We start from the raw sequence: 22,373 nt of genomic DNA on the forward strand, positions 1-22,373 counted from the left end.
GGCCCTGGGATTGAGCCCCGAGCTGGGCTCCCAGCTTGGCCAGGAGACTGCTTCTCCCTCTGCCTCTCCTCCCTGCTGGTGCCCCCTCTCTCTCAAATTCTCTTCTCTCTCTCTCTCAAATGAATTTAAAAAAAAAAAGAGAAAGCAAAATAAAAGCCACAAACTTAAAACATTTCCCTTCGAGAGCTGAGCATGGTAAATCTAAAGTAATAACAGTTCCCTTGTTAAGCACCATTATCGTTAACAGTTGAAGGGAATGTCCACAAACTACTAGTGCACACACAAAAATTGTACCTAATACAAAAAACACAGAGCCTGGTACATTTTTGTCTAGCAAGTGCTTCTCAAACTTGATTGTCCATAAGTTCACCTGGGGATCTCATAAAAATGCTGATTCCGTCTCATCAGATCTGGGTGCGGCGGAAATTCTACATGTGGAACGGGCTCTTGATGGCTGCTCGGGGGCCCACCCTTTGAGTAGGGAGGCTGCACTGTGAAGTATGTGAGGTTTGAAAACAGCTGGACCCGAGTGAGCTCCTGACTCCGCCACTTACAAGCCGAGTGACCCCCAGAAAAGTACTGACCTGCTCTGAGCCAGATTCCACCATCGGTTAAAAGGGAAATAACAAGGACACCCTCTTTTCATGACTCTAGTGAGTAGGTGAGCTAGCAGCACCAGGCAGATGCACACCCTGAACTGCATCCCATGCCATCTGCACGGTAGGCTGAAAATGGCCCCCAGAGATGTCCTCACCCCAAATCTGTGAATGTGTTATCTTACACGGTAAAAGGGGAGTTTGCAAATGTGATAAAGTTAAAGATCTTGAGATGGAGAGGTTAACCTGGGTTATCTGCGTGGACCAATAATCATAAGGGTGTTCATAAGAAAGAAGCAGGAGGGTAGGTTCACAAGAGAGAATATGAGAAGATGAATCAAAGATGAGAGAGAAGATGAATCAAAGATGAGAGAGAAGACGCTGTGCTGTTGGCTTTGAAGATGGGAGGAAGAGGCCACGGCCCAAGAAACGTGGGCAGCATCTAGAAGCTGGACCTTCTAGGAAGAGGGCAAGCCTGCACACCCACTCTAGACTTCTGACCTCCAGGACCGTAGGAGAGTAAATCTGTGTTTGTTTGAAGCCATGAGGTTTGTAGTGTTTGTTACAGCAGCCATGGGATACTCATACACCAGCCACTGGAATAATGCTAACGCGGGCTTGCCTCGCTTCACGTAACGGAGGACTTCTGGAGCTGAATTATGAACCACAATGAAATCACATAACCGCTGCCCAAGCGGAGGTCAACAAAGGCTCTTCAAAGGAGCCTTTATCTCTAGGGAAGAATGTGTTCTGCATGCTCTGTTTTGTTTGGCTGTGGCAATTTTTAATCAATGGGCCAGACATGCACATTAATAACGAACCATGCTATGGCCTGAAAGGAACTCTTGTACTCGAACTGCATCACCACATTCTTATCTGTCAAGTCCTCACGTGACCTGCTGAAAACTCAGAAGGTTCCTGGGGACAGTACCAGTGGGTCAATGCCTCCACGTCAGGGTGACCCAACAGTCACCCTGGGCTTCAGCCTGAAGGACTGAAAAATCAATGGTCTCAATATTTGTACAAATCTCCACTTGCTATTTATAATGTGGCTTATCCCATAGAGAAGCTTTATAAAATAAGAAAAAAACTAAGGTAACCAAAAAGACATCTGCAGAATGAAAACATGTGATTCAAAACTAACTAGACTTTGTCCTGCATTTCTGGAGCTTTCCCTGAAGGCCGTGGTACCAGGAGGGCCCCTCACCATCCCTGGTTTCACACTTCCCTTACCTGGCTCTAAGCTCCACGGAAGAGCCGCCCTTTCATTTCCAACCATCATATCCACAGCACCTAGGGCTTTAACTGGCACTCAGTGGGCACACAGTAAGTATTTGTAGATGAACAAATATTGTGATGAATATGTATAATGGGAAAGTGCCATTATGACTTTCATTAGAAAGAGCATTATTCATAAAGTTCTTTTTTCTCTAGTTTGAACTTAAAACTACTTGGCCCAGGATATTATTTATGGAAGAATTAAAAGTATGCTTTCTGATTTTATTTGCTTATTAATACATGCATCTGATAATTAACAATGTGCTAAGCAGTCTAAGCAAATAATTACTTTTCTAGTGTCTGCCCCTGTGTATGAGCTAAATAAGGAGGAAGCCACTAATTGCATATTAAAAAATGGTAACTAGCTTTAAAACATTCTGTTTAATCTGAGACCACAATATTCAAAATAGTTACAGTCCTTCCACTGGCTCAGTTACAACCCCACAAAATAGTCCAACTCTTCAGAACAGATGTGAATTCTGCTCCGGTCACACTGAATATAAAATTATGTGCTCAAAAGATTGCCAGTTCACATTTATAAGGTCTTCTGCCCAATGGAAAAAGTGGATCATAAAAACCGTATCTTTTAATTTACTATGCTCAGTATATTTTATTCAGGAAGCAATGAGACCGCACAGAGAGCTTTCATTTTAAATCTTATTTTGAAATATGACTGAATACATTAACATAATTCAGAATGAGTCAGTAAACATCTACAAAAACATGTTATATAATTTTAGTGAGTCCTATAACATTTCTGCTTTCTTTTTTCTTTTTTAAGATTTTATCTATTTATTTGGCAGAGAAAGAGAGAGAGTGGACAAGCAGGGGAAGCGGAAGAGGGAGAGCAGGCTCCCCCCTGAGCAGGGAGCCCGGTGAGGGGCTTGATCCCAGGACCCCGGGATCATGACCTGAGCCGAAGGCAGATGCTTAACCGACTGAGCCACCCAGGTGCCCCTACATTTCTGTTTTCAAAGAAATGAAGCCACAGGACATAAAAATTGTAAAATTGGAATCTGACCTTCAAGTGTCCAATAAAAGCAGAAGTTTGCTTACTGGATGGTCCAGAGTGACAGATCTAGCTGATGTTACAGTGCATATTGGGCCAAATGATTCCAAAGAACCTAGCTAACAGCAATTCAGACCATTTGGAAGCAGTATTAATCTGGCCAACTATGGTATTACCTTGGCTTTACCTGGTAAACCAAGACTCCGAGTCCTGCTATGATTTCTAACTCCTTTAGAAACTAGGGCACTCTGTGGTCACTTTAGCAATGTACGATATCAGCACCAGGAAACCCTCGGTCGAGGGTCACCAAGGATGGCCCAGTCCACAAGCAGCTAAGATTTTACCTCTCTACAAAACAAAACTCAGCACCATCCTGTGAATGTGCTTCTGTACCAAGCTGCTGAGACGTCCACCACCTGCACAGAGAGACGGAGTTGTCTGACCCTTCATTGTGAAGCCCCAGGCCATCGAGGTTTTGAATGCTTACTGCATCAATGGGCTCTTGGTTCGGAAATGGAGGCTCTGAGAAGGAAAGGGGTCGGTCCAAGTTTACCCAGCACATCAGTGGCGGGTGTGGAGCTGGGTCTCTGTCCACTGCCTTATTTTCCTTCTTCCCCACCTTGCCGCTTTTGCACAAGCCCAACAGCAGGACAGGTTCTCCGGGGATGACCACCCTGGGTTCTCCCCAGTGGGACCCAATGAATGACATGGGCATGTCCACATCCATGACTTTGCGTTAAATACCTATAAACAGAGAACGAGGGCAGGCCTGAGGGTTCCTCTTGCTCATGATACTCACTGGACCTTGGGGACAGTGATTTTGGGCAGCCCCTTTCCCATTCTCACATCTTCATTTTGGGATTCTTCTGGAGAGGTAGGCTGCCAGACAAGTGAACCTTGAGGGGGGAAGAATGAATGCACCCCAGCTTACCACAGAGTGCCTCAGCTTCTAAAGGCCCTGGAAATCACAAGACTTAGAGCCCAGGTTTACAAGACAGTATTAGCCAAAGTAAACATGCATGGCCACCATGGTGTTTTCTGCAATGGTCTTCAGGCCCACTGTTGCTCCAAAGGCAGAGACCGCTGTTCCACTAAGGGTGGCCATGGCGGTCTACTCTACCTCTCTGATGGGCAGGCGCAGTTCCATCTGCTTATACTTGCTCACTGGGCTTTACTCTTGCCTGGGGGAGAAGGTATCAGAGGAGGAAACAAAAATGCAAGAGAGTTCTAGAAGGCATCTCTTATTTTTACATTCTCTCTCTCTTGTCTTGAGGGGAATCATTCTGCTCTTCAGACCGCATTGCTGCAGTAGAGATGACCCCCACCCTGGCTTCAAGGCGCCACGTGAGCCGGACAGCTATCAGTCTGGGACTTTGAATGGACCACCAAGAATAAGGCTCTTTCTTTCTGTTGTGGGTTCTGTGAGAAGGATGTAAAGCTGGAGCTCCCAGAAGCCACGACCTAGAGGGAATGCCTGCGTAAGAATGGAGTCAACCCAGAGGAAAGCGGGGCTGAGTGAGAGCCCAAGTCCTGATAACAACCTCTGAGCCTCTGGATCCAGCCATACCTGAAGCCCAGATTTGCCCCTGGATGTTACAGTCCCATAAAGGAACATGCACCTTTAATTTAAAACAAAAATTCAGTTTAAGTTAGATTTCTGTCACTTGCAAATGAAAAAGCACAAAGACAGGAGAAATTAAAGTGTAAGAAGAGAGGAAATAAGAGAAGATTACACTTATGGATATGGTATCTGGAAGCAGTTCAAGTTTGTCCCCTGGAAATAAAGGTGACATGTGGGAGTCTGTTCCATTTTTCAGAGTAAGTTCAGATCAACAGAACTGTAGCTCTGCCTAATTACTGTGATTAATCTCGCCAAATTCTAAATATAAAATGAGGGTGAATTTCCTGACGTTCAAGGATACTCCAACAGCCATGGAGAGAAGGAAGAGGCCATTACCGAACAAAGACATCTCTTAAGAGAAATCTTTTTTTTTTTTCCCCCGTTCAAATGCAGTCATGACTGGGAGGAGAGAGGTCACATCAACGGCGTAAGTCTTACCTGGCATGGCATGGATGAGGTCCCCGCAAAGCACAAAGAACCTGGGTTTGGGCTTCAGCTTGTTGATGGCCTCAACAGCTTGCTCAGTTAGACGGATCTCCTGCCCCCACTCGTCACCACCACTGTCACTGTCCCCAGTGGACCAGGCCTTCATTAGTCCGAACTGTGGGTCTGCGCCTTGGATGAAGTAGAACGGGCCTTTCCATTCCCTTTCCTTTTCTTGTAAAAACAAAAGATGAAAAAAAAAAAAGGAGAGGGAAGAAATATTATAAAATCTGTCAGGGAAAGCATCCAGGTTATCGTGCAAGTGGATACAATATTTTTCTTAAATTAAGTAGGTCATTTTAATAAGCTGCTGTTCAAACATACCATTTTCCTGTCATAGTCTAGAGGATTTTGATTTATACTAATTATGCCTGGGACCTGGTGATTCCCAAAGGCTAGGAAAGACCACGTGGGCCACAAAAGCCAGGCAGCCAAGCTGTTTGTTTAAAACTAGCCGGCCAAAATGGAGCGCTGAGGCAACCAGCAATGCTGTATAGAGGATATTAATGTTTAATAATAGTTTTTAAATTAGAATTAAAAATACCAGAAATTGAAAGCTGCCAGAAGTATTATATTTAAATTACTAGGTGAAATGCTTTCGAATCTTTTATGCCAGGCTTAATGGCACAATTTGCACTGTTTCGGGGGATGTGACAGAATTTTAATTATAAAACTTGGAGCTTGGAAGCTCTGGCTATCTGGTAGGAAATGCAAGTGCCAGAAATGAAATCTTGAAATGAGTTAGTCAACGAGGAAAAAAAAAACTCGATGCTAACATTTCAAAGGCTGCATGATGTGGGCTTAAGCGAGGTGTGAGGCTAGGGAGTGGGTGGAAGCGGGGGTAGGGGGAGGAAGGGAGAGGGGATTCTTTCTGTTCTTGGAAAGGGCACTAGATCACTTGCACCAAAATTATTAGGTGTGCCCTTCCTATTGGTTCTGCTGAACCTAAGCTCTGCGGGCCACAGGTCTCTACCCTTGTTAGCCAAAAGGACTGCAACCAGTAACTGCTTTTGCAGAGCTGGAATGGCCATTGGTGGGCATGGAAGCCCTGTGGGTGTCAAACCTCACCCCCCCGCCCCTGGTGACAGCATCCTTTCTTCAAACAAAATCTTATATGGTAGACCAATGTTGAAAAACAGAGCCTCCTCTCCCTGAGACCCCCAATCTATAGCCCCTGCATTTATCCACTGAGAAAACGGAGGCCCAGAGAGGGGACGTGACTGGCCTAACGGTCACCAGCCATCAGTGGCAGGGACAAAACTACCCCACAATTGTGAGGCTGTTTTCTTCTTTTTAACAAATTAGTATATTTTGCATGTTAACTGAATAAGTGGCATTTCCTTTGGAAGTCATGAAGATATTACAATTTCCAAAAAGCTCCTTGGAGTCATTTCACATCTGTGTGCTCAATTCATTCATTGATTCTGTAAGTATTTACTGAGAGCCTACTGTTGGCCATACGTGGTGCTGATGATACATGGCTGGACCTAGACAGAGGAGGCCCCTGCTCTCCTGGGCCTTAGTCCTCCTGGGGGAGACAGACTGTGAACAAGGAAATGAGCAGGGAATGGTGCCGGGGCACCAGGTCGAGGAGCGGGAAGGCAGAACTGATGGCTAATTTCAACTGGATGCACAGAGAAGGCCTCTTTCTGAAGCATGTCATCTACACTGAGATCTCAACCGGCAAGGAGCCAGTCTAACCTTTCTAAGTTTCATTGCCACCCTCCCACCCACCGTGCCTTGCTTACTGTCATCTTAGAGTGGATCTCTGACTTTAGGCCTCCCTTCCTTCTCAATTCCTTTTTCAGAAGCCAAAAATGCAAGCATGCGAACTACCTGCACATAACTGTATAGAACAAATTCTATATGCAAGTTAATCCACCAGTTCTGGACCCACCGCTCAGACTGTTAGCTGCTTAATCAAATCACAACCAACTTGAACTCAATCTGAACAAGGAGTGCATAAAACCCTGGAGTATGCATCTTGTTGCTAAGTACGGGGATCGAGCATGATGATGGATGTGAACTCGTATTTATGGAGCCCTTACTACCTGTGGCAGAAGGACTCCAAGAAGGTCCCAAAGATCCCTGCATTGTGATATTCACGTCCTTATGCAATCCCCTCCCCTTGAGTGTGGCCTGCACCTACAGACTTTGTTCTCATAAGCAGAATACATCGATGGGATGTCCCTTCAGGGATTAGGCTACACCATGATATGGAAACAATCTAATTGTACCTCGATGGATGCATAAAGTAAATGTGGTATATATGTACGATGTAATAGTATTCAGTCTTAAAAAGAAGGAAACCCTGCCATTTGAAATAACATGGATGGACCTAGAGGGCACTCTGCTAAGTGATATAAGCCAGCCACAGAAAGACAAATACTACCTGATCTCACTTCCATGTGGGTTCTAAAATAGTCAAACTCATAGAAGCAGAGAGTAGAACGGTGGTTTCCAGGGGCTGTGAGGAGGGGGAAATGGGAGAGGTGATGGTCAAAGGGTACAAAGTTTTAGTTCTACAAGACAGAGAAGTTCTGGAGACTTACTTGCAGCATAACGTCCACAGCTAACAATACTGTACTGTATATGTGAAATTTGCTAAGAAGGTAGAATCTATGTTAACTGCTCTTACCGCACACATAAATAATAATAATATAATAATAACAAAGAGGTTGCAGGAAACTTTCGGAAAAGATGGTACGTATGTTTACGACCTTGATGGTAGTGATGGTTTCACAGGTGTTTACTTATCCCCAAACTCATGGGCTTGTACACATTAAATATATACAGCTTTTTACATGTCAATAATGCCTCAATAAAATGGTTAAAAAGAGAGAGAGGAGAGAGAAGAGAGATCAGGCTAGAAAAAGACCATGACTTTCATCTTGCTCGCTCTCTCTCAGAGCCCTTCCTCTGGAGGTAAAAGGCTGCCATGCTGTGACTCACCTACTGGAGAGGCCAACATGGTAAGGAACAGAGGAAACAGCCTGTGAAGAGCGGAGACACTCCAGGCAACAACCCAGAAGGAGCGGAATCCTGCCAACAACCACGTGAGCAGACTTGGAAAAGGACTCTCCCTTAGTCGGGCGGTCAGATGAGATCACAGCCCCAGCTGACATGGTGCCTGAACCCTGTGGGAGACCCTGCAGCCAAAGGATCCTGCCAGGCAGCCCTCAGATCCATACTGAAACTGTGAGATAGCTCTTTCAAGCTGCCGAGTTTCATGGTACTCTGCTACAAAGTAATAACAGATACTGAGCATTAAAGATACAGAGTCACCAAGACTTCTTCAGGAGTTGAAGGCTGGTGTCATAAAAAAACAAAACAAAACGAGATTCCAATTTGTGTTTTAAAATTAATTGTTAGCATTATTCATTTATTATACTTGAATAATAACCTTTTTACACCGAATGCTTTTAGCGACATTCCTGTTTCTCAGGCAGTTTGCAGAGCTGTTTAAACTGGGTTAATTAATCAGAACCAGATCAGGGAGGTGATCGTCACCCCAAGGTTGGTGCATAAATCAATCTTCTATAACAGAAAGAATTTATAAACAGTTTTCTACAGCAAACATTTTAACGAATATAGTTTCCTACAACAAATAGTCATCGTCTCAAAAAGTCAATAGTCCTTGGAGGTATTAAAATAAATCTTTCATTATTATTTGCTTACTTAGTAAAATCTTGGATAGAATCTCAATTTTATGATGACAAGGTACAAAATAAATAGACTTGACCTGAAATAAATGACAGCTCACCTGCCTTATCTATGTAATAAGAGCAATTTGTTGACTTGACACTCTGCCTTCTCAAAAGCACCTGGGTCCTCTTAAAGTTCTACTACAGAAGCTTGTGGTCTTCAGTCTCATCTTAATATTAATCAAGGCTGCATTATGGGTATTTGAGACTTATAATGCTTAGTTGCAGAGGGAGGAATCTTTTGTAATACCTTCCCCATCCCTCAAAACATTATGAAAGTGAATGCTTGGGGTGCCTGGTTGGCTCAGTCGTTAAGCGTCTGCCTTCGGCTCAGGTCATGATCCCGGGGTCCTGGGATCGAGCCCGCATCGGGCTACCTGCTCCGCGGGGAAGCCTGCTTCTCCCTCTCCCACTCCCCCTGCTTGTGTTCCCTCTCTTGCTGTGTTTCTCTCTCTGTCATATAAACAAATCAAATCTTAAAAAAAAAAAAAAAAAGTGAATGCTTAACACTTGCCTTAAACTATTTTGCCAAAGTCCAGAGTCACACCCAGGGCAGGGCACAGGTATTAGCTGACATCTACATCTTGCTATGCCATCTCCTGCAGGGCAGAGCACGTGTCTGACCCTGGCACAGTCCAGCTGCTTTCTTTAGACTCCCTGAAAACATTGTTCCGGCCATTCAAGCCACAGAAGTTCAGAATGTTGAGGTCCATTCCCGAAGCAACCCAATACACAATCAGAGCATTTAAAAAAAAAATTTATTTATTTGACACACACAGAGAAAGAAAGTGCACAAGCAGAGGGACAGGCAGAGGGAGAGGGAGAAGCTGACTCCCTGCTGAGCAAGGAGCCCTATGCGGCTCAATCCCAGGACCCTGGGATCATGACCTGAGCCGAAGGCAGACACTTAACTGACTAAGCCACTCAGGCACCCCAATCAGAGCATTTTTCATTACTGAAAAAAAGAAAGACACTTAGGCATCCAGCAAGTTTTTTTTTTCCCCTAGTCAAAGAACTTAACTATGGGACTGCTTCGTTAAGTGGTAAGGGCCTGATAACCCCACAAAAAGGAAAACTGCTGGAAGTGGAGTCTGAGGGAGACGGTAGGTATGACAAGAGGGCACCAATGAAGCATGCTGCCCTGGGAGCGAGGAGCAGGGCTGGGTCTACACCTCGGGCCTCAAGGTGTGGCCCCGGCACCAGCATCAGCACCTGCGAGCTTGCTCAAGAGGCAGCATCTCAAGCCCAGCCCAGACCTACGGAAGCACAGTCTGCATTTTAACAGATACCCCACGTGATCTGTTTGCAAATCCAAGTTTGAAAAGCACCGACCTGTAACTAATCAAGGAACTGCTTAAACGTGTTTGATCAGAAACAGGTGCAAAGTGATTTTTGTTTCCCTAAATTGAAATAATGGCTTGGAGGATTGTTTGTTGTTTTGCCTATTTTCCTGTTGATGGTTTTTTGTTTGTTTCATTTTATTTTTGTTTTGCACATGTTCTTGTTCATTTTTAGGTCCCTATCTGTGTCCAGCCCGGTAATTTCCAAAATTGATAAAAGAATGCAGTCAGGGACCCTAACTGGTGACTATGATGAGGCCAAGGTCAAATTTTGAGATAAACTAAGTACTTGTAGAATGAATGCATTAAAGAATAAAGTGAGGTTGATTAAATTGAGACCTCATTTCTGATCTACATGGTACCAAAACAAGACTACAGTCTTTTGAAACATTTGACACAAACTTTTGGTAGTGTCTATAGGGTACTTACTAATACATCATAAAGCATGCAGGTATTTAAAACACCCAAGTCTTCCATAAATAAGGATGTCTGCAGTGAATTGAATGTTTTTCAATGTTAATTTTTGTAACAAATTCACAGAGATGGTGTATTAGCCATCTACTGCTATTGTAACAAATGAACACAAATGTAGTAGCTTGAAACTACACATTTTACTATCTCAGTTTCTGTGGGTTGGGGATCTGGGCATGGCTTAGCCGTGTTCTCTGCTCATGGTCTCTCACAAGCTGAAATGAAAGTGTCAGCCAGCACTGAGGTCTCCCATGAAAACTCACGTGGGGCAGGATCTGTTTCCAAGCTCACTTACGGGGTTGTTGATAGGTTCCTTGCTGGCTGCGGACCAGAAGCTACCCTCAGTTCCTTGCCATGTGGGCCTCTGCAACATGGCAGCTCATAACATGAAAACTTGCTTCATCAAAGCCAGCAACGGAGAGTGTCTGCTAGCAAACCGAAGTTATCCTCTTATGTAACATGGTGATGGCAGCGATATCCCATCACTCTGCTGTGTTCTATTCATTATCATCAAGTTGCTAAGGCCAGCCCACGCTCAAGAGCAGAAGATCACACACGCCATGAATACTAGTAGTTGGCGATCACTGGGGCCATCTTAGAGTCTGTCTGAAACAGAGGGTACTATTAAACAAGGCCTAGCCTCACATACTTAACCACACCACTTAACGCCTGACCCTCCTGTACTGAGCTGAGTGAGCCCATTTATTGCAGCCTATCCCAGGGAGGCTGAAGGCTTACCTTATAGAAGCCAACCTTTGCCCACTACAGCATTGGATATTTTCAGTGCGGGAGGTATTTACAGAATTACTAACCCCCTTATTTAACCAAAAGGGGATACTGAGGCCTGGCTCGGGATCTTAGTTATGCTCAAGTTCAAGATCACACAGTTAATGAGCAGTGGCTTCTACTGTTCAGAATCTCAGTGCTGCTGAGCTGGCCTGGAGGGCAGAGAGCCATAAAGGAGACGCAATGTGCCTTGGGCTGCCTGCAAGTTGTCCACCTCCATAAAGACATTTTTATCTCCAAAAAGTTTCCTTCAAATGGAACATCTTGGTAAATAAGAAGATTGTACACAAAGATAATGCTGGCAGACCCAGAGCTTTTCCCCAGAAGGCTGTGATGCTCACAGTCCCTGCCAACAGCACAGGGCTGATTCAGGGTATAGGCTAGAGCCCAGAACATCCATCTTCTATGGGATGCTAAGTGGTGATCTTCTCCAGAAATTACAAACTCCAGGTCTCTGGCTGCGGTCTGGCTAGCAGGTGTGTTTTGTTTGGCCCACATAATAGTTATAAAATTCTGAATTTGTTGCCAACATTTTCAATTCATGAGTTTCATATAGATCCCTGGTTTTCTAGATTCTCTTGGAAAATCCAGCCAAACCAGGCCCAATTGGAGTATGCTGATTGGCTGGGCTGGGCAGTGGCTGCTCCTCGAAGGGGGCATGTGGTCTCCCATTCACCATGGTCCACAACTGGCCCCATTCACCACCTGGTCCCTGTGGACGTGTGCAGTGACAAGCCCGTATCTATGGTAACTCTTCCATTGTGCTTAGAGGTGCAGAAGAAGAAACTCAGCAAGGTCAAGGTTAAATACCTTGCTCGAGGTCTAACGGGCTGAGAGGCAGAACCAGGCCTGTTATTCCACAGAGCCCTGACTTCACGGCAGGTGGGTCACATAGGGGAGACTGTAGAGAAGATCTATCTAGCTAGGACTGCCAGTCTGTCCACAGGATAAGTGAGAAATATATTATTTGTATAATATATATAATATGCACATTTTATATATATTTATTATATTATTATATATATGAAATTATGGTAATTTATTATGGTACCATAGCCTGAATCAAATTCTAAAATTTAGCTTTTAAAAATTTAAATCAGGGGCGCCTGGGTGGCTCAGTCGATTAAGCATCTGCCTTCGGCTCAGGTCATGATCCCAGCGTCCTGGGATGGAGCCCCGCATTAAGCCCCGCTGAGCCCCACGTCTCCCTTCTCAGCAGGAAGTCTGCTTCTCCCACCCCCTGCTCTTGTGCTCTCGCTCGTGCTCTCTCTCTCTCTCTCTCTCCCGATCTCAAATAAATAAAATCTTTAAAAATTTCTTTAAAAAAATTTAAATCAATTTAAAAATATTTTTATAAAAGAAAAATTGGCCTCAGATAGAAATCTGATTCAGCCCTTATATAGAGAGTATCAGGATTTGGCCTCTTCCAGATTTTAGCTAAATGATAGAGACTGTCATAGAAACCATCTTTCAAAGCTGAGAAATAAAAAGACAGTGGATTTGGGTGGTATTAAACCATAGACAGTAAAGGCCTGTGAGTCTTCTTTAAGCATTACTGGGTACAAAGCAACTGTACGCAGAGAAGAATCTTAAAAACCTTTAAAAACTCACACAATGCCTTACCACTAATCATTCCTATGAGACTGTTTACGTGCCAATATCCTGCCTGAAAGACAGATATTCAGATTGCAACTGCTCTTTGAGATTAATATCAGGAACTAGATGCTTTCTTAAATCTGTGTCGGTCAATACATTTCCTCTCCCTCATTTTTATTATACCTTTCAGGCATATTTGTCCACTCTTAATGAAAGCTGACTTTTTAACATATACCAAGAATTAGAAATTTCATTGATCCTTTTGCTATTACCAGTTAATAAATGACTGATTATAATAAATGCACCCTCAAAAGCAAATGAGTCACTATTTTCATCATGCAACTAGGAAAAGGCCTACAGGAATCAGTCATGCCATTAATCAACACCTAATACTCTTTAACAATTTGTGCTCTCCTGATGTGCCAAACCTGTTACTTTACAGGAAACATCAAATGGTTCAAGGTGGAATACAGTGATAAATAGCTCTCAGTTTAATTCTTATAAAGCAAAGTCTCATTTCCTAAATCTCGTCTGCTTTTTGGAAGACACTGGTTAAGAAGGCTGATGAGCAGGCAGTCTAATGAACCAGGCCCCTAACATTATAACAGCACATCACCAAACCGTAACAGTATTTAAAAGTTCCATGTTTGGGCTCCTGTTAACTTCTCTGATTCAAAATCATACATGAATGGGACCAGAGGGTCAACATGTCTCCCTTTGACTAGAAAGCCACAAAATTAACTAAAAAAGGGAGTAGAGAGTACTGTGTTTGCTTTTCTGGGTATGTCCAAGCTCCCAGCTTGTCCCATCAGCACCTTACAACACTTTCCTTCAAGACTGGTCTCTTTTCCTGATGGCCCTGAGTCTGCCACCATGGTCCCCAGTCCCCCCATCTATAGATGACAGGACTGTGTGTCAGTGGGTCCATCTGGCTTGCCAGGTGGACGCACCCACATCTCCAGCGCTCCGCAGGACCTCCTTCCCCTCCGTGACCCTATCACCTGGGTCAGGGCTCCACCACTTCCCCCAGGGCCACCAGGCCAGCTCCACGCCAGGCTCCCCACCCACTCTGACCCAGCACAGGCAATCACTGTTGCTGTGACTTCCTAAGACCCTGGTCCTGATCATCAAACTCCCTTGCTGAAGGGTCACTGCACTCTAATCTCCACGAGGAAAGGCCCGAGTTCACGCTCCCTTTCCGGTTTGTTGTCAACAGGTATCACGGGGTCACTGGCATGTCAGAGGCATTCAGTAACACCTGGTGAAGAGATAAAGGGAGATGTCGAGGGATCCTCATTCATTCTGGCACCTGGGTCTAAAATGGAGTGCAAGACTTTTCCAGCTGTACTGATGACTGTCCCCATTAGACTGGGGGCTCTCGACCAGGGATGATTTTGACTCCCAGAGGATATCTGATGTCTGGAGACTTTTTGGATTCACCCTGGGAGGGTGATGGTGCTTCTGGCATTCAGTGGATAGAGGCTAGGGATGCTGCTCAACATCCCATATTACACAGGGCAGCCCTACAACAAACAGTCCAGCCCAGAATGTCAATACAGAGATTTGAGAAACCCTATGCAAAACATGCCACAGGATCCCTCCAAAGGGACCCTTATCTGCTCCTCATACACACGCCATGCTTTCCCACTCTTTCCTCCAGGGGATGCTCCCCATTCTACCAACTCTTCCTGCTAAAACTCCACCTACCCTTCCCAGCCCAGCGCCTCCCTCCCTCCCCCACAAGCAGATGCAGCTCTTCCTTCTTCCATCATTCAGCACATTTGTTCTAAGTACCGGCCACATGACAGGTGCCACACTAGTCGCTGGACATTCAACAGTGAGCGGAGCCATAGGTCCCATTCCTTGAGACCTTACACAGTAGCGGGGAGATGGATGACGAACAGGTCAACAACTAAGGTGACCGCATGTTGTGCTCATTACTACCGCAGAAGGAATCACTGCGATCATGGACAGAGTGAGTGGTGGGTGGGGGCAGGCGCTGGACAGAGCTGTGAGGTGACACGAGAGCCAGGCACAGAGTGGCTGTGGGGACGCCCCCCAGGCAGAGGGCACGGCAAAGACCGGACCCTGACACCAGAGGCAACTGTGAATGGAGGGCAGGGGATAGATCATGCCAGGACATGTGGGCTTGAGGAAGACTTAAAGTCTCCATCTCCCAAAGCTCTCACCCAGTCCCAGGGTGGCCTAGACTCTGAAGCTTGTGAGCCAGGCCCAAATCCCACTTCCACCTTTTACCAATCACATGACAGGACCAGGTTAAGAGCCAGGTTCTTAACCTCTCGGGGTCTCAGTGTCCTCATCCGTTAAGTAAGAGTAACACAGCTACCTCAAGAAGGGTTGTTGTGAACAATTACTGAGTGAATACATGGAAAGCATTTGCACTTGGCACACAGTAAGCAGTCAAGTGTGAGCTTCTGTGATCATGACTGATACTTACGGTAACTCCTACCCTTGTCTTAGCATAGACAAAGCCACCAAAACCTTACCCATTTCTTTATTCCCCACAGCACATGGGGGCGCAGAAAATACGTGATGATACAGATACACGCGCATGCACACACACATATACAATTACACGCTTTGATCTTAACATCCTCTGTTCACATACTGGGGATATTGCTTCGGTTATAAAATGGCAAGGATGGGGAGCTTTAGAGCCGTCTGGAGGCTTTCTGGCTAAAGAGCAAATGCCAATGAAATGCAATTTTTGCAGTTTCTCCCAGTAGCCATCTGCACCATGAATCACAATCTAAATGTCTTCAGCAATACCCCTCAACTCCTCCGGGGACTAATCTTATTTTAGGGGTTAAAAACAACAACAACAACAAAACCACAACAGCAACAAAACAATCTTCACCACTTTGGGACTCTTTCTAGTTTAACGATCCAAATGTCCCGACTGTAAAAATGCCAGAGCTTATGCCCCATTTAATAGTGCCATTCGTTAGCGGCCGCCCAGGGCTGCAGTGGCGGATGGGGTGACAGCTAAGGGGTGCCGGGTTTCTTTCTGGGGGATTGAAAATGTCCTAAAAGCGACTGTGGTGATGGTTGCACAACTCGGTGAATAGACTAAGTGGCACTGAATCATACACTGTAAAGGGGTGAATTGTTTGGTATGTGAAGCTGTTTAAAAAAAAAAAATAGTGCCCTTCGGGGTCCCTTCCTCCCCCAAAATAATTACCTGTGACAGCAATATCCTCAGTCTCCATATTACTTCCTAAGTAGCAGAGTGAATTTATCCAACCTCTCTTTTCTCTGCCTAAATGCATCCAAAGGTGGTTTTTGAGACGCACAAAAGCTTCTGAGTCATAGCTTGGCAGCCACACTTGCCATTCCAGATAAAGGACCTGCCAAAATCTTTATCTACAACCCTTCAGAGAAGTCAAAAGGCTGATAGGCCAGGGCTTCTTGGCCAGGTGGCTTTCAGCATCACTGGCTTCACCCAATGCTCTTCTAGACAACAGCTACAGGGCGAAAAAGACATTTCCTGAACCTCTCTTGCTTTTCCAAAGCAGAACTCCATTTGGGGTTTGCCTTTTTGGGGTGGATGTTTGCTATGACTTGTTTCCCACCATTACCCATGCTACCCTGCCAAGAGAGCAGGCAGCTGCTGACCCAGATGGTGCTTTGGGAAAAAGTGGAAGAAGGTGCTGTCTCTGGGCAGAGATGCCCTGCAGATACAAGGGTGGGCAAAAACAGAGGCCCTAGATGTGAGAAGGCATCCCCTTCCTCAGGGCAGATGCAGCCCAGAGAGGGCACCTACCTGGTAACAAGAACCTCCTTTAAGGGACACCTTTGAGCAGTGCACGAACCTCAGGGCCACCCAGGGTGGTTTGCAAGGGGTCCTACGGACTGATTCAATACCTTGGATTCTGCTTTGTTTTGTCCAGAGGATACATGGTGTAAGGAACAGGTTAGGCAGATACCGAAATGTGATCACATTTACTTGTTTCTTTCTATAACAAATGGCCACTGAGTGACCACCACTGCCATTGTCCTAGGTCTGGGCTTCCTGCCCTCCAGGAATTTATAGTCTAGAGGCATGAAAAGACATGAAAGTCACAGGAATAAATACACAACTATAAGCTGTAATAAGTGTCATAAGGGAAAAGAATGAGCGAACGGGAATAACAGGGCCCTAATTGCAAATGGAAGAATGAGCAGGGGTTTCTTCTAAAATGCTACCTGAATAAAAGGCATCCGAATTGGCAAAGAAGTGAAACTCTTCACTTTTTGCAGATGATATGATACTTTATGTGGAAAACCCAAAAGACTCCACCCCAAAACTGCCAGAACTCATACAGGAATTCAGTAAAGTGGCAGGATATAAGATCAATGCACAGAAATCAGTGGCATTCCTATACACCAACAACAAGACAGAAGAGAGACAAATCAAGGAGTCAATCCCATTTACAACTACACCCAAAACCATAAGATACCGAGGAATAAATCTAACCAAAGAGGCAAAGAATCTGTACTCAGAAAACTACAGAATACTCATGAAAGAAATTGAGAAAGACACAAGGAAATGGAAAAACATTCCATGCTCATGGACTGGAAGAACAAATATTGTGAAGATGTCAATGCTACCTAGAGCAATCTACACATTCAATGCAATCCCCATCAAAATACCATCCACTTTTTTCAAAGAAATGGAACAAATAAGCCTAAAATTTGTATGGAACCAGAAAAGACCCCTAATAGCCAGAGGAATGTTGAAAAAGGAAAAGCAGAGCTGGTGGCATCGCCATTCCGGACTTCAAGCTCTATTACAATACAAAGCTGTCATCATCAAGACAGTATGGTCCTGGCACAAAAACAGACACAGAGATCAATGGAACAGAATCGAGAGCCCAGAAATGGACCCTCAACTCTATGGTCAACTCATCTTCGACAAAACAGGAAAGAATGTCCAATGGAAAAAAGACAGTCTCTTCAACAAATGGTGTTGGGAAAATTGGACAGCCACATGCAGAAGAATGAAACTGGACCATTTCCTTACACCACACACAAAAATAGACTCCAAATGGTTGAAAGACCTAAATGTGAGACAGGAGTCCATCAACATCCTAAAGGAGAACACAGGCAGCAACCTCTTCGACCTCAGCCGCAGCAACTTCTTCCTAGAAACATCGCCAAAGGCAAGGGAAGCAAGGGCAAAAATGAACTATTGGGACTTCATCAAGATAAAAAGCTTTTGCACAGCAAAAGAAACACTCAACAGAACCAAAAGACAACCGACAGAATGGGAGAAGATATTTGCAAATGACATATCAGATAAAGGGCTGGTATCCAAAATCTATAAAGAACTTATCAAACTCAACACCCACAGAACAAATAATCCAATCAAGAAATGGGCAGAAGACATGAACAGACATTTCTGCAAAGAAGACATCCAAATGGCCAACAGACACATGAGAAAATGCTCAACATCACTCGGCATCAGGGAAATCCAAATCAAAACCTCAATGAGATACCACCTCACACCAGTCAGAATGGCGAAAATTAACAAGTCAGGAAACGACAGATGTTGGTGAGGATGCAAAAAAGGGGAACCCTCCTACACTGCTGGTGGGAATGCAAGCTGGTGCAGCCACTCTGGAAAACAATACGGAGGTTCCCCCTGCTTGTGTTCCCTCTCTCGCTGTGTCTCCCTCTGTCAAATAAATAAATAAAATCTTTAAAAAAAAAAAGTTGAAAGTAGAGCTACCCTACGACCCAGCAATTACACTACTGGGTATTTACCCCAAAGATATAAATGTAGTGATCCAAAGGGGCACCTGCACCCCAACATTTATAGCAGCAATGTCCACAATAGCCAAACTATGGAAAGAGCTGAGATGTCCATCAACAGATGAATGGATAAAGAAGACGTGGTATATATATATACACACACACAATGGAGTATTATGCAGCCATCACAAGGAATGAAATCTTGCCATTTACAATGACGTGGATGGAACTAGATGGTATTATGCTAAGCAAATAAGTCAATCAGAGAAAGACAATTATCATATGATCTCACTGATATGAGGTATTTCAGAAACAAGACAGAGGATCATAAGGGAAGGGAGGGAAAAATGAAACAAGATGAAACCAGAGAGGGAGACAAACCGTAAGAGACTAACTCAGGAAACAAACTGAGGGTTGCTGGAGTGGAGGGGGGTGGGGGGGATAGGAGGTGATGGGTGACGGACATTGGGGAGGGTATGTGCTATGGTGAGTGCCGTGAATTGTGTAAGACTGATGAATCACAGACCTGTACGCCTGAAACAAATAATACATTTTATGTTAATAAAAAAAAAATAAAAGGCTACCTGAAGAGAGAGAAAGAGAGGGGCCAAGAAAAGCCACCTCAAGGGATGACGGCCCAATTTTTGTCTCAGAGAGAAGGCTCTGAATGCTGTACAGGGAATGGACGAGTGGGGCAAGAGTGGGTGCAGAAGTCTGCTGGAACTGTCCCGGTGAGAGATGTGGGTGGCTGGGCTCCCAGTGGTGGGAGCTGGGAAGGGGGCAGTGGACAAAACCAAGGTGAGCTCTGGAGGTTGAAAGGACAGGGCTGTGGAAAGAGGGGGAGGAGGAGAAGTCAGGGTTGCCTCTCTGGTTTCTGACTGAACGGGAGTTGGGGTAAGACAGGAGAAGGAGCAGACTGGGGAGGAGAGGAGGGGTTCTGTCCTATTCCAGTATGTTTCAGTGGCGAGGCCAGAGGGCCAGGAGCCAGAAGGGTTGCACTCCCTTCTTGGCCCCCCCACCTCCCAGTTTAGGACCTCAGATCACCCAAGTGTCTCAGCACCCTCATGGAAGCGAAGCCAACGCATCCATCACCACGGATGCATCTTAGACAGCTGGAGCCAACACTCTGCCTTCGTTTTACAAATGAGGAAGGACCTCCAGCATTAGCGTGACTAGGTGTTTCTTTTTTTTTTAAACAAGGGTACATGGAGACTTTAGGCATTCTTTCACTGAACAAAAATTTCCTGTCTGGCTACATATCAAACCTGGTCCTAAGAGTGGCTGAGAGTGGTTCTCAGGCTTCCGGAGGCTCCAGCTGCCAGGGCCCCATGCTATCACCTGTAACTAGTTGGGAGGGTTTGGCAAAGTTAAAAATCCTATGCTTCACAAATATAAAAAGCTGCCAGTTAGTTCTCTCCGTGAAAGAGACACTCTCCTCACAAACCTCCAGATTTACCAACGCTCTCCATGCCCTCTACAAAGGCATGGACTGTCACCTGAGGTCCCTCAAGGGTTCTGCTCTGTGCATCCATCAGGAGTTGTCCCCGAACCTGTTCATGCTAGCCCTTATTTTTAAATCAGTCAATTAAACATGTAAACCAGAGAAATATGAATTGTAAAAAGGGCTGCTTCTAATAAAACGAAGACAGATGTTTTGGGAACACTCAATAAAAGGCAAGTTGGTGAAAATAAAGTACTACTGAATTAGGTGTTGTGGAGACAAGCATAAAAGATTAGAGGAAAAACAAAGTATAAAGCTAGAATTCTTTACTCGGGGTGCTTTCCAAATCATTTTTAACTGACTACTCCACTGGAAAAAACCCAAACTGGAAAAAATTAATTATGGGCATTGTTTATGCAAGAAAGGCTCCATGGCAGGCTCATCTGTAAACCCAATACTCCAAGACAAGTCCTTGGCGCGACCTCAAAAGAATGGTAAATGAATGTATATTTATAGTTTACATTAAAAGGAAATATTAAAAGAATGGCTAATTTTTTTCTCTTCATTGACAAACTACTAGGTTTCTACTGTAGCAAAAACTTTTTTCTAATAATTAGACCCTTACCCCACACCATACATAAAAATTAATTCAATATGGACCTAGACCTAAATGTATGAGCTTAAACTAGAATACTGTTAGAAGAAACCCAGAAGTCAATCTTCACGATTTGGGGTTAGGTAAAGGTTTCTTAGATAGGACATCAAAAGTACAAGTGATAAAAGAAAAAGGTGATAATTTGGACTTCATCAAAATTAAAAATTCTGGTGCACAAGATATTATCAAGCAAGGGAAAGGGGAATCCACAGAATGGGAGAAAATATTTGCAAACCATGGATTTGATAAGGGATCTGTAGCCAGTATATATAAAGAACTCTAACAACTCAATAAAAACACAGCCCAATTAAAAATGGGGCAAAGGATCTGAAAAGATATTTCTTCAAAGATATACAAATGGCCAGCTGGCACAAGAAAAGATGATCAACTTCATTAGCCTTTAAGAAAATGCAAATCAGTGGCATTCCTATACACCAACAACAAGACAGAAGAGAGACAAATTAAGGAGTCAATCCCATTTACAATTGCACCCAAGTTTTATAAGGTACCTAGGAATAAATTTAACCGAAGAGGCAAAGGATCTGTACTCAGAAAATTATAAAATACCCATGAAAAAAATTGAGGAAGACACAAAGAAATGGAAAAACGTTCCATGCTCATGGATTGGAAGAACCAACATCGTGAAGATGTCAATGCTACCTAGAGCAATCTACACATTCGATGCAATCCCCATCAAAATACCATCCACTTTTTTCAAAGACATGGAATAAATAATCCTAAAATTTGTATGGAACCAGAAAAGACCCCGAACAGCCAAGGTAATGTTGAAAAAGCAAAGCAAAGCTGGCGGCATCACAATTCCGGACTTCCAGCTCTACTACAAAGCTGTCATCATCAAGACAGTACAGTCCTGGCACAAAAAGAGACACATAGATCAATGGAACAGAATCGAGAGCCCAGAAATGGACCCTCAACTCTATGGTCAACTCATCTTCAACAAAGCAGGAAAGAATGTCCAATGGAAAAAAGACAGTCTCTTTAACAAATGGTGTTGGGACAATTCGACAGCCACATGCAGAAGAATGAAACTGGACCATTTCCTTACACCACACACAAAAATAGACTCCAAATGGTTGAAAAACCTAAATGTGAGACAGGAGTCCAACATCCTAAAGGAGAACACAGGCAGCAACCTCTTCGACCTCAGCCGCAGCAACTTCTTCCTAGAAACATCGCCAAAGGCAAGGGAAGCAAGGGCAAAAATGAACCACTGGGATTTCATCAAGATAAAAAGCTTTTGCACAGCAAAAGAAACAGTCCACAAAACCAAAAGACAACCGACAGAATGGGAGAAGATATTTGCAAATGACATATCAGATAAACGGCTGGTATCCAAAATCTATAAAGAACTTATCAAACTCAACACCCACAGAACAAATAATCCAACCAAGAAATGGGCAGAAGACATGAACAGACATTTTTCCAACGAAGACCTCCAAATGGCCAACAGACACATGAAAAAGTGCTCAACATCGCTCGGCATCAGGGAAATCCAAATCAAAACCTCAATGAGATACCACCTCACACCAGTCAGAATGGCTAAAATTAACAAGTCAGGAAATGACAGATGTTGGCAGGGATGCGGGGAAAGGGGAACGCTCCTACACTGTTGGTGGGA

At 44.3% G+C, this 22,373-nt stretch overlaps 1 protein-coding gene across 3 annotated transcripts in view; it reads right to left on the reverse strand.

The window, feature by feature from the left end:
* CPPED1 (calcineurin like phosphoesterase domain containing 1) overlaps positions 1 to 22,373 on the reverse strand; it is a 102,180-nt gene that overhangs the window by 74,011 nt on the left and 5,796 nt on the right. Inside the window, exon 2 of one of the 3 annotated variants that reach the window (XM_028117528.2) lies at positions 4,943 to 5,156. In XM_028117528.2, the coding sequence (XP_027973329.1) occupies positions 4,943 to 5,096 (154 nt within the window). In that variant the 5' untranslated portion in view covers positions 5,097 to 5,156. Of the gene's footprint in view, positions 1 to 4,942; positions 5,162 to 22,373 lie in introns of those variants that run through there. The other 2 variants (XM_028117526.1, XM_028117527.2) reach the window with 2 other exon arrangements.

This window comes from Eumetopias jubatus, unplaced genomic scaffold (assembly GCF_037043125.1).
Source record: "Eumetopias jubatus isolate StellerSeaLion01/CBP00866 unplaced genomic scaffold, mEumJub1_p1.0 scaffold_12, whole genome shotgun sequence".
Lineage (NCBI taxonomy): Eukaryota > Metazoa > Chordata > Mammalia > Carnivora > Otariidae > Eumetopias > Eumetopias jubatus.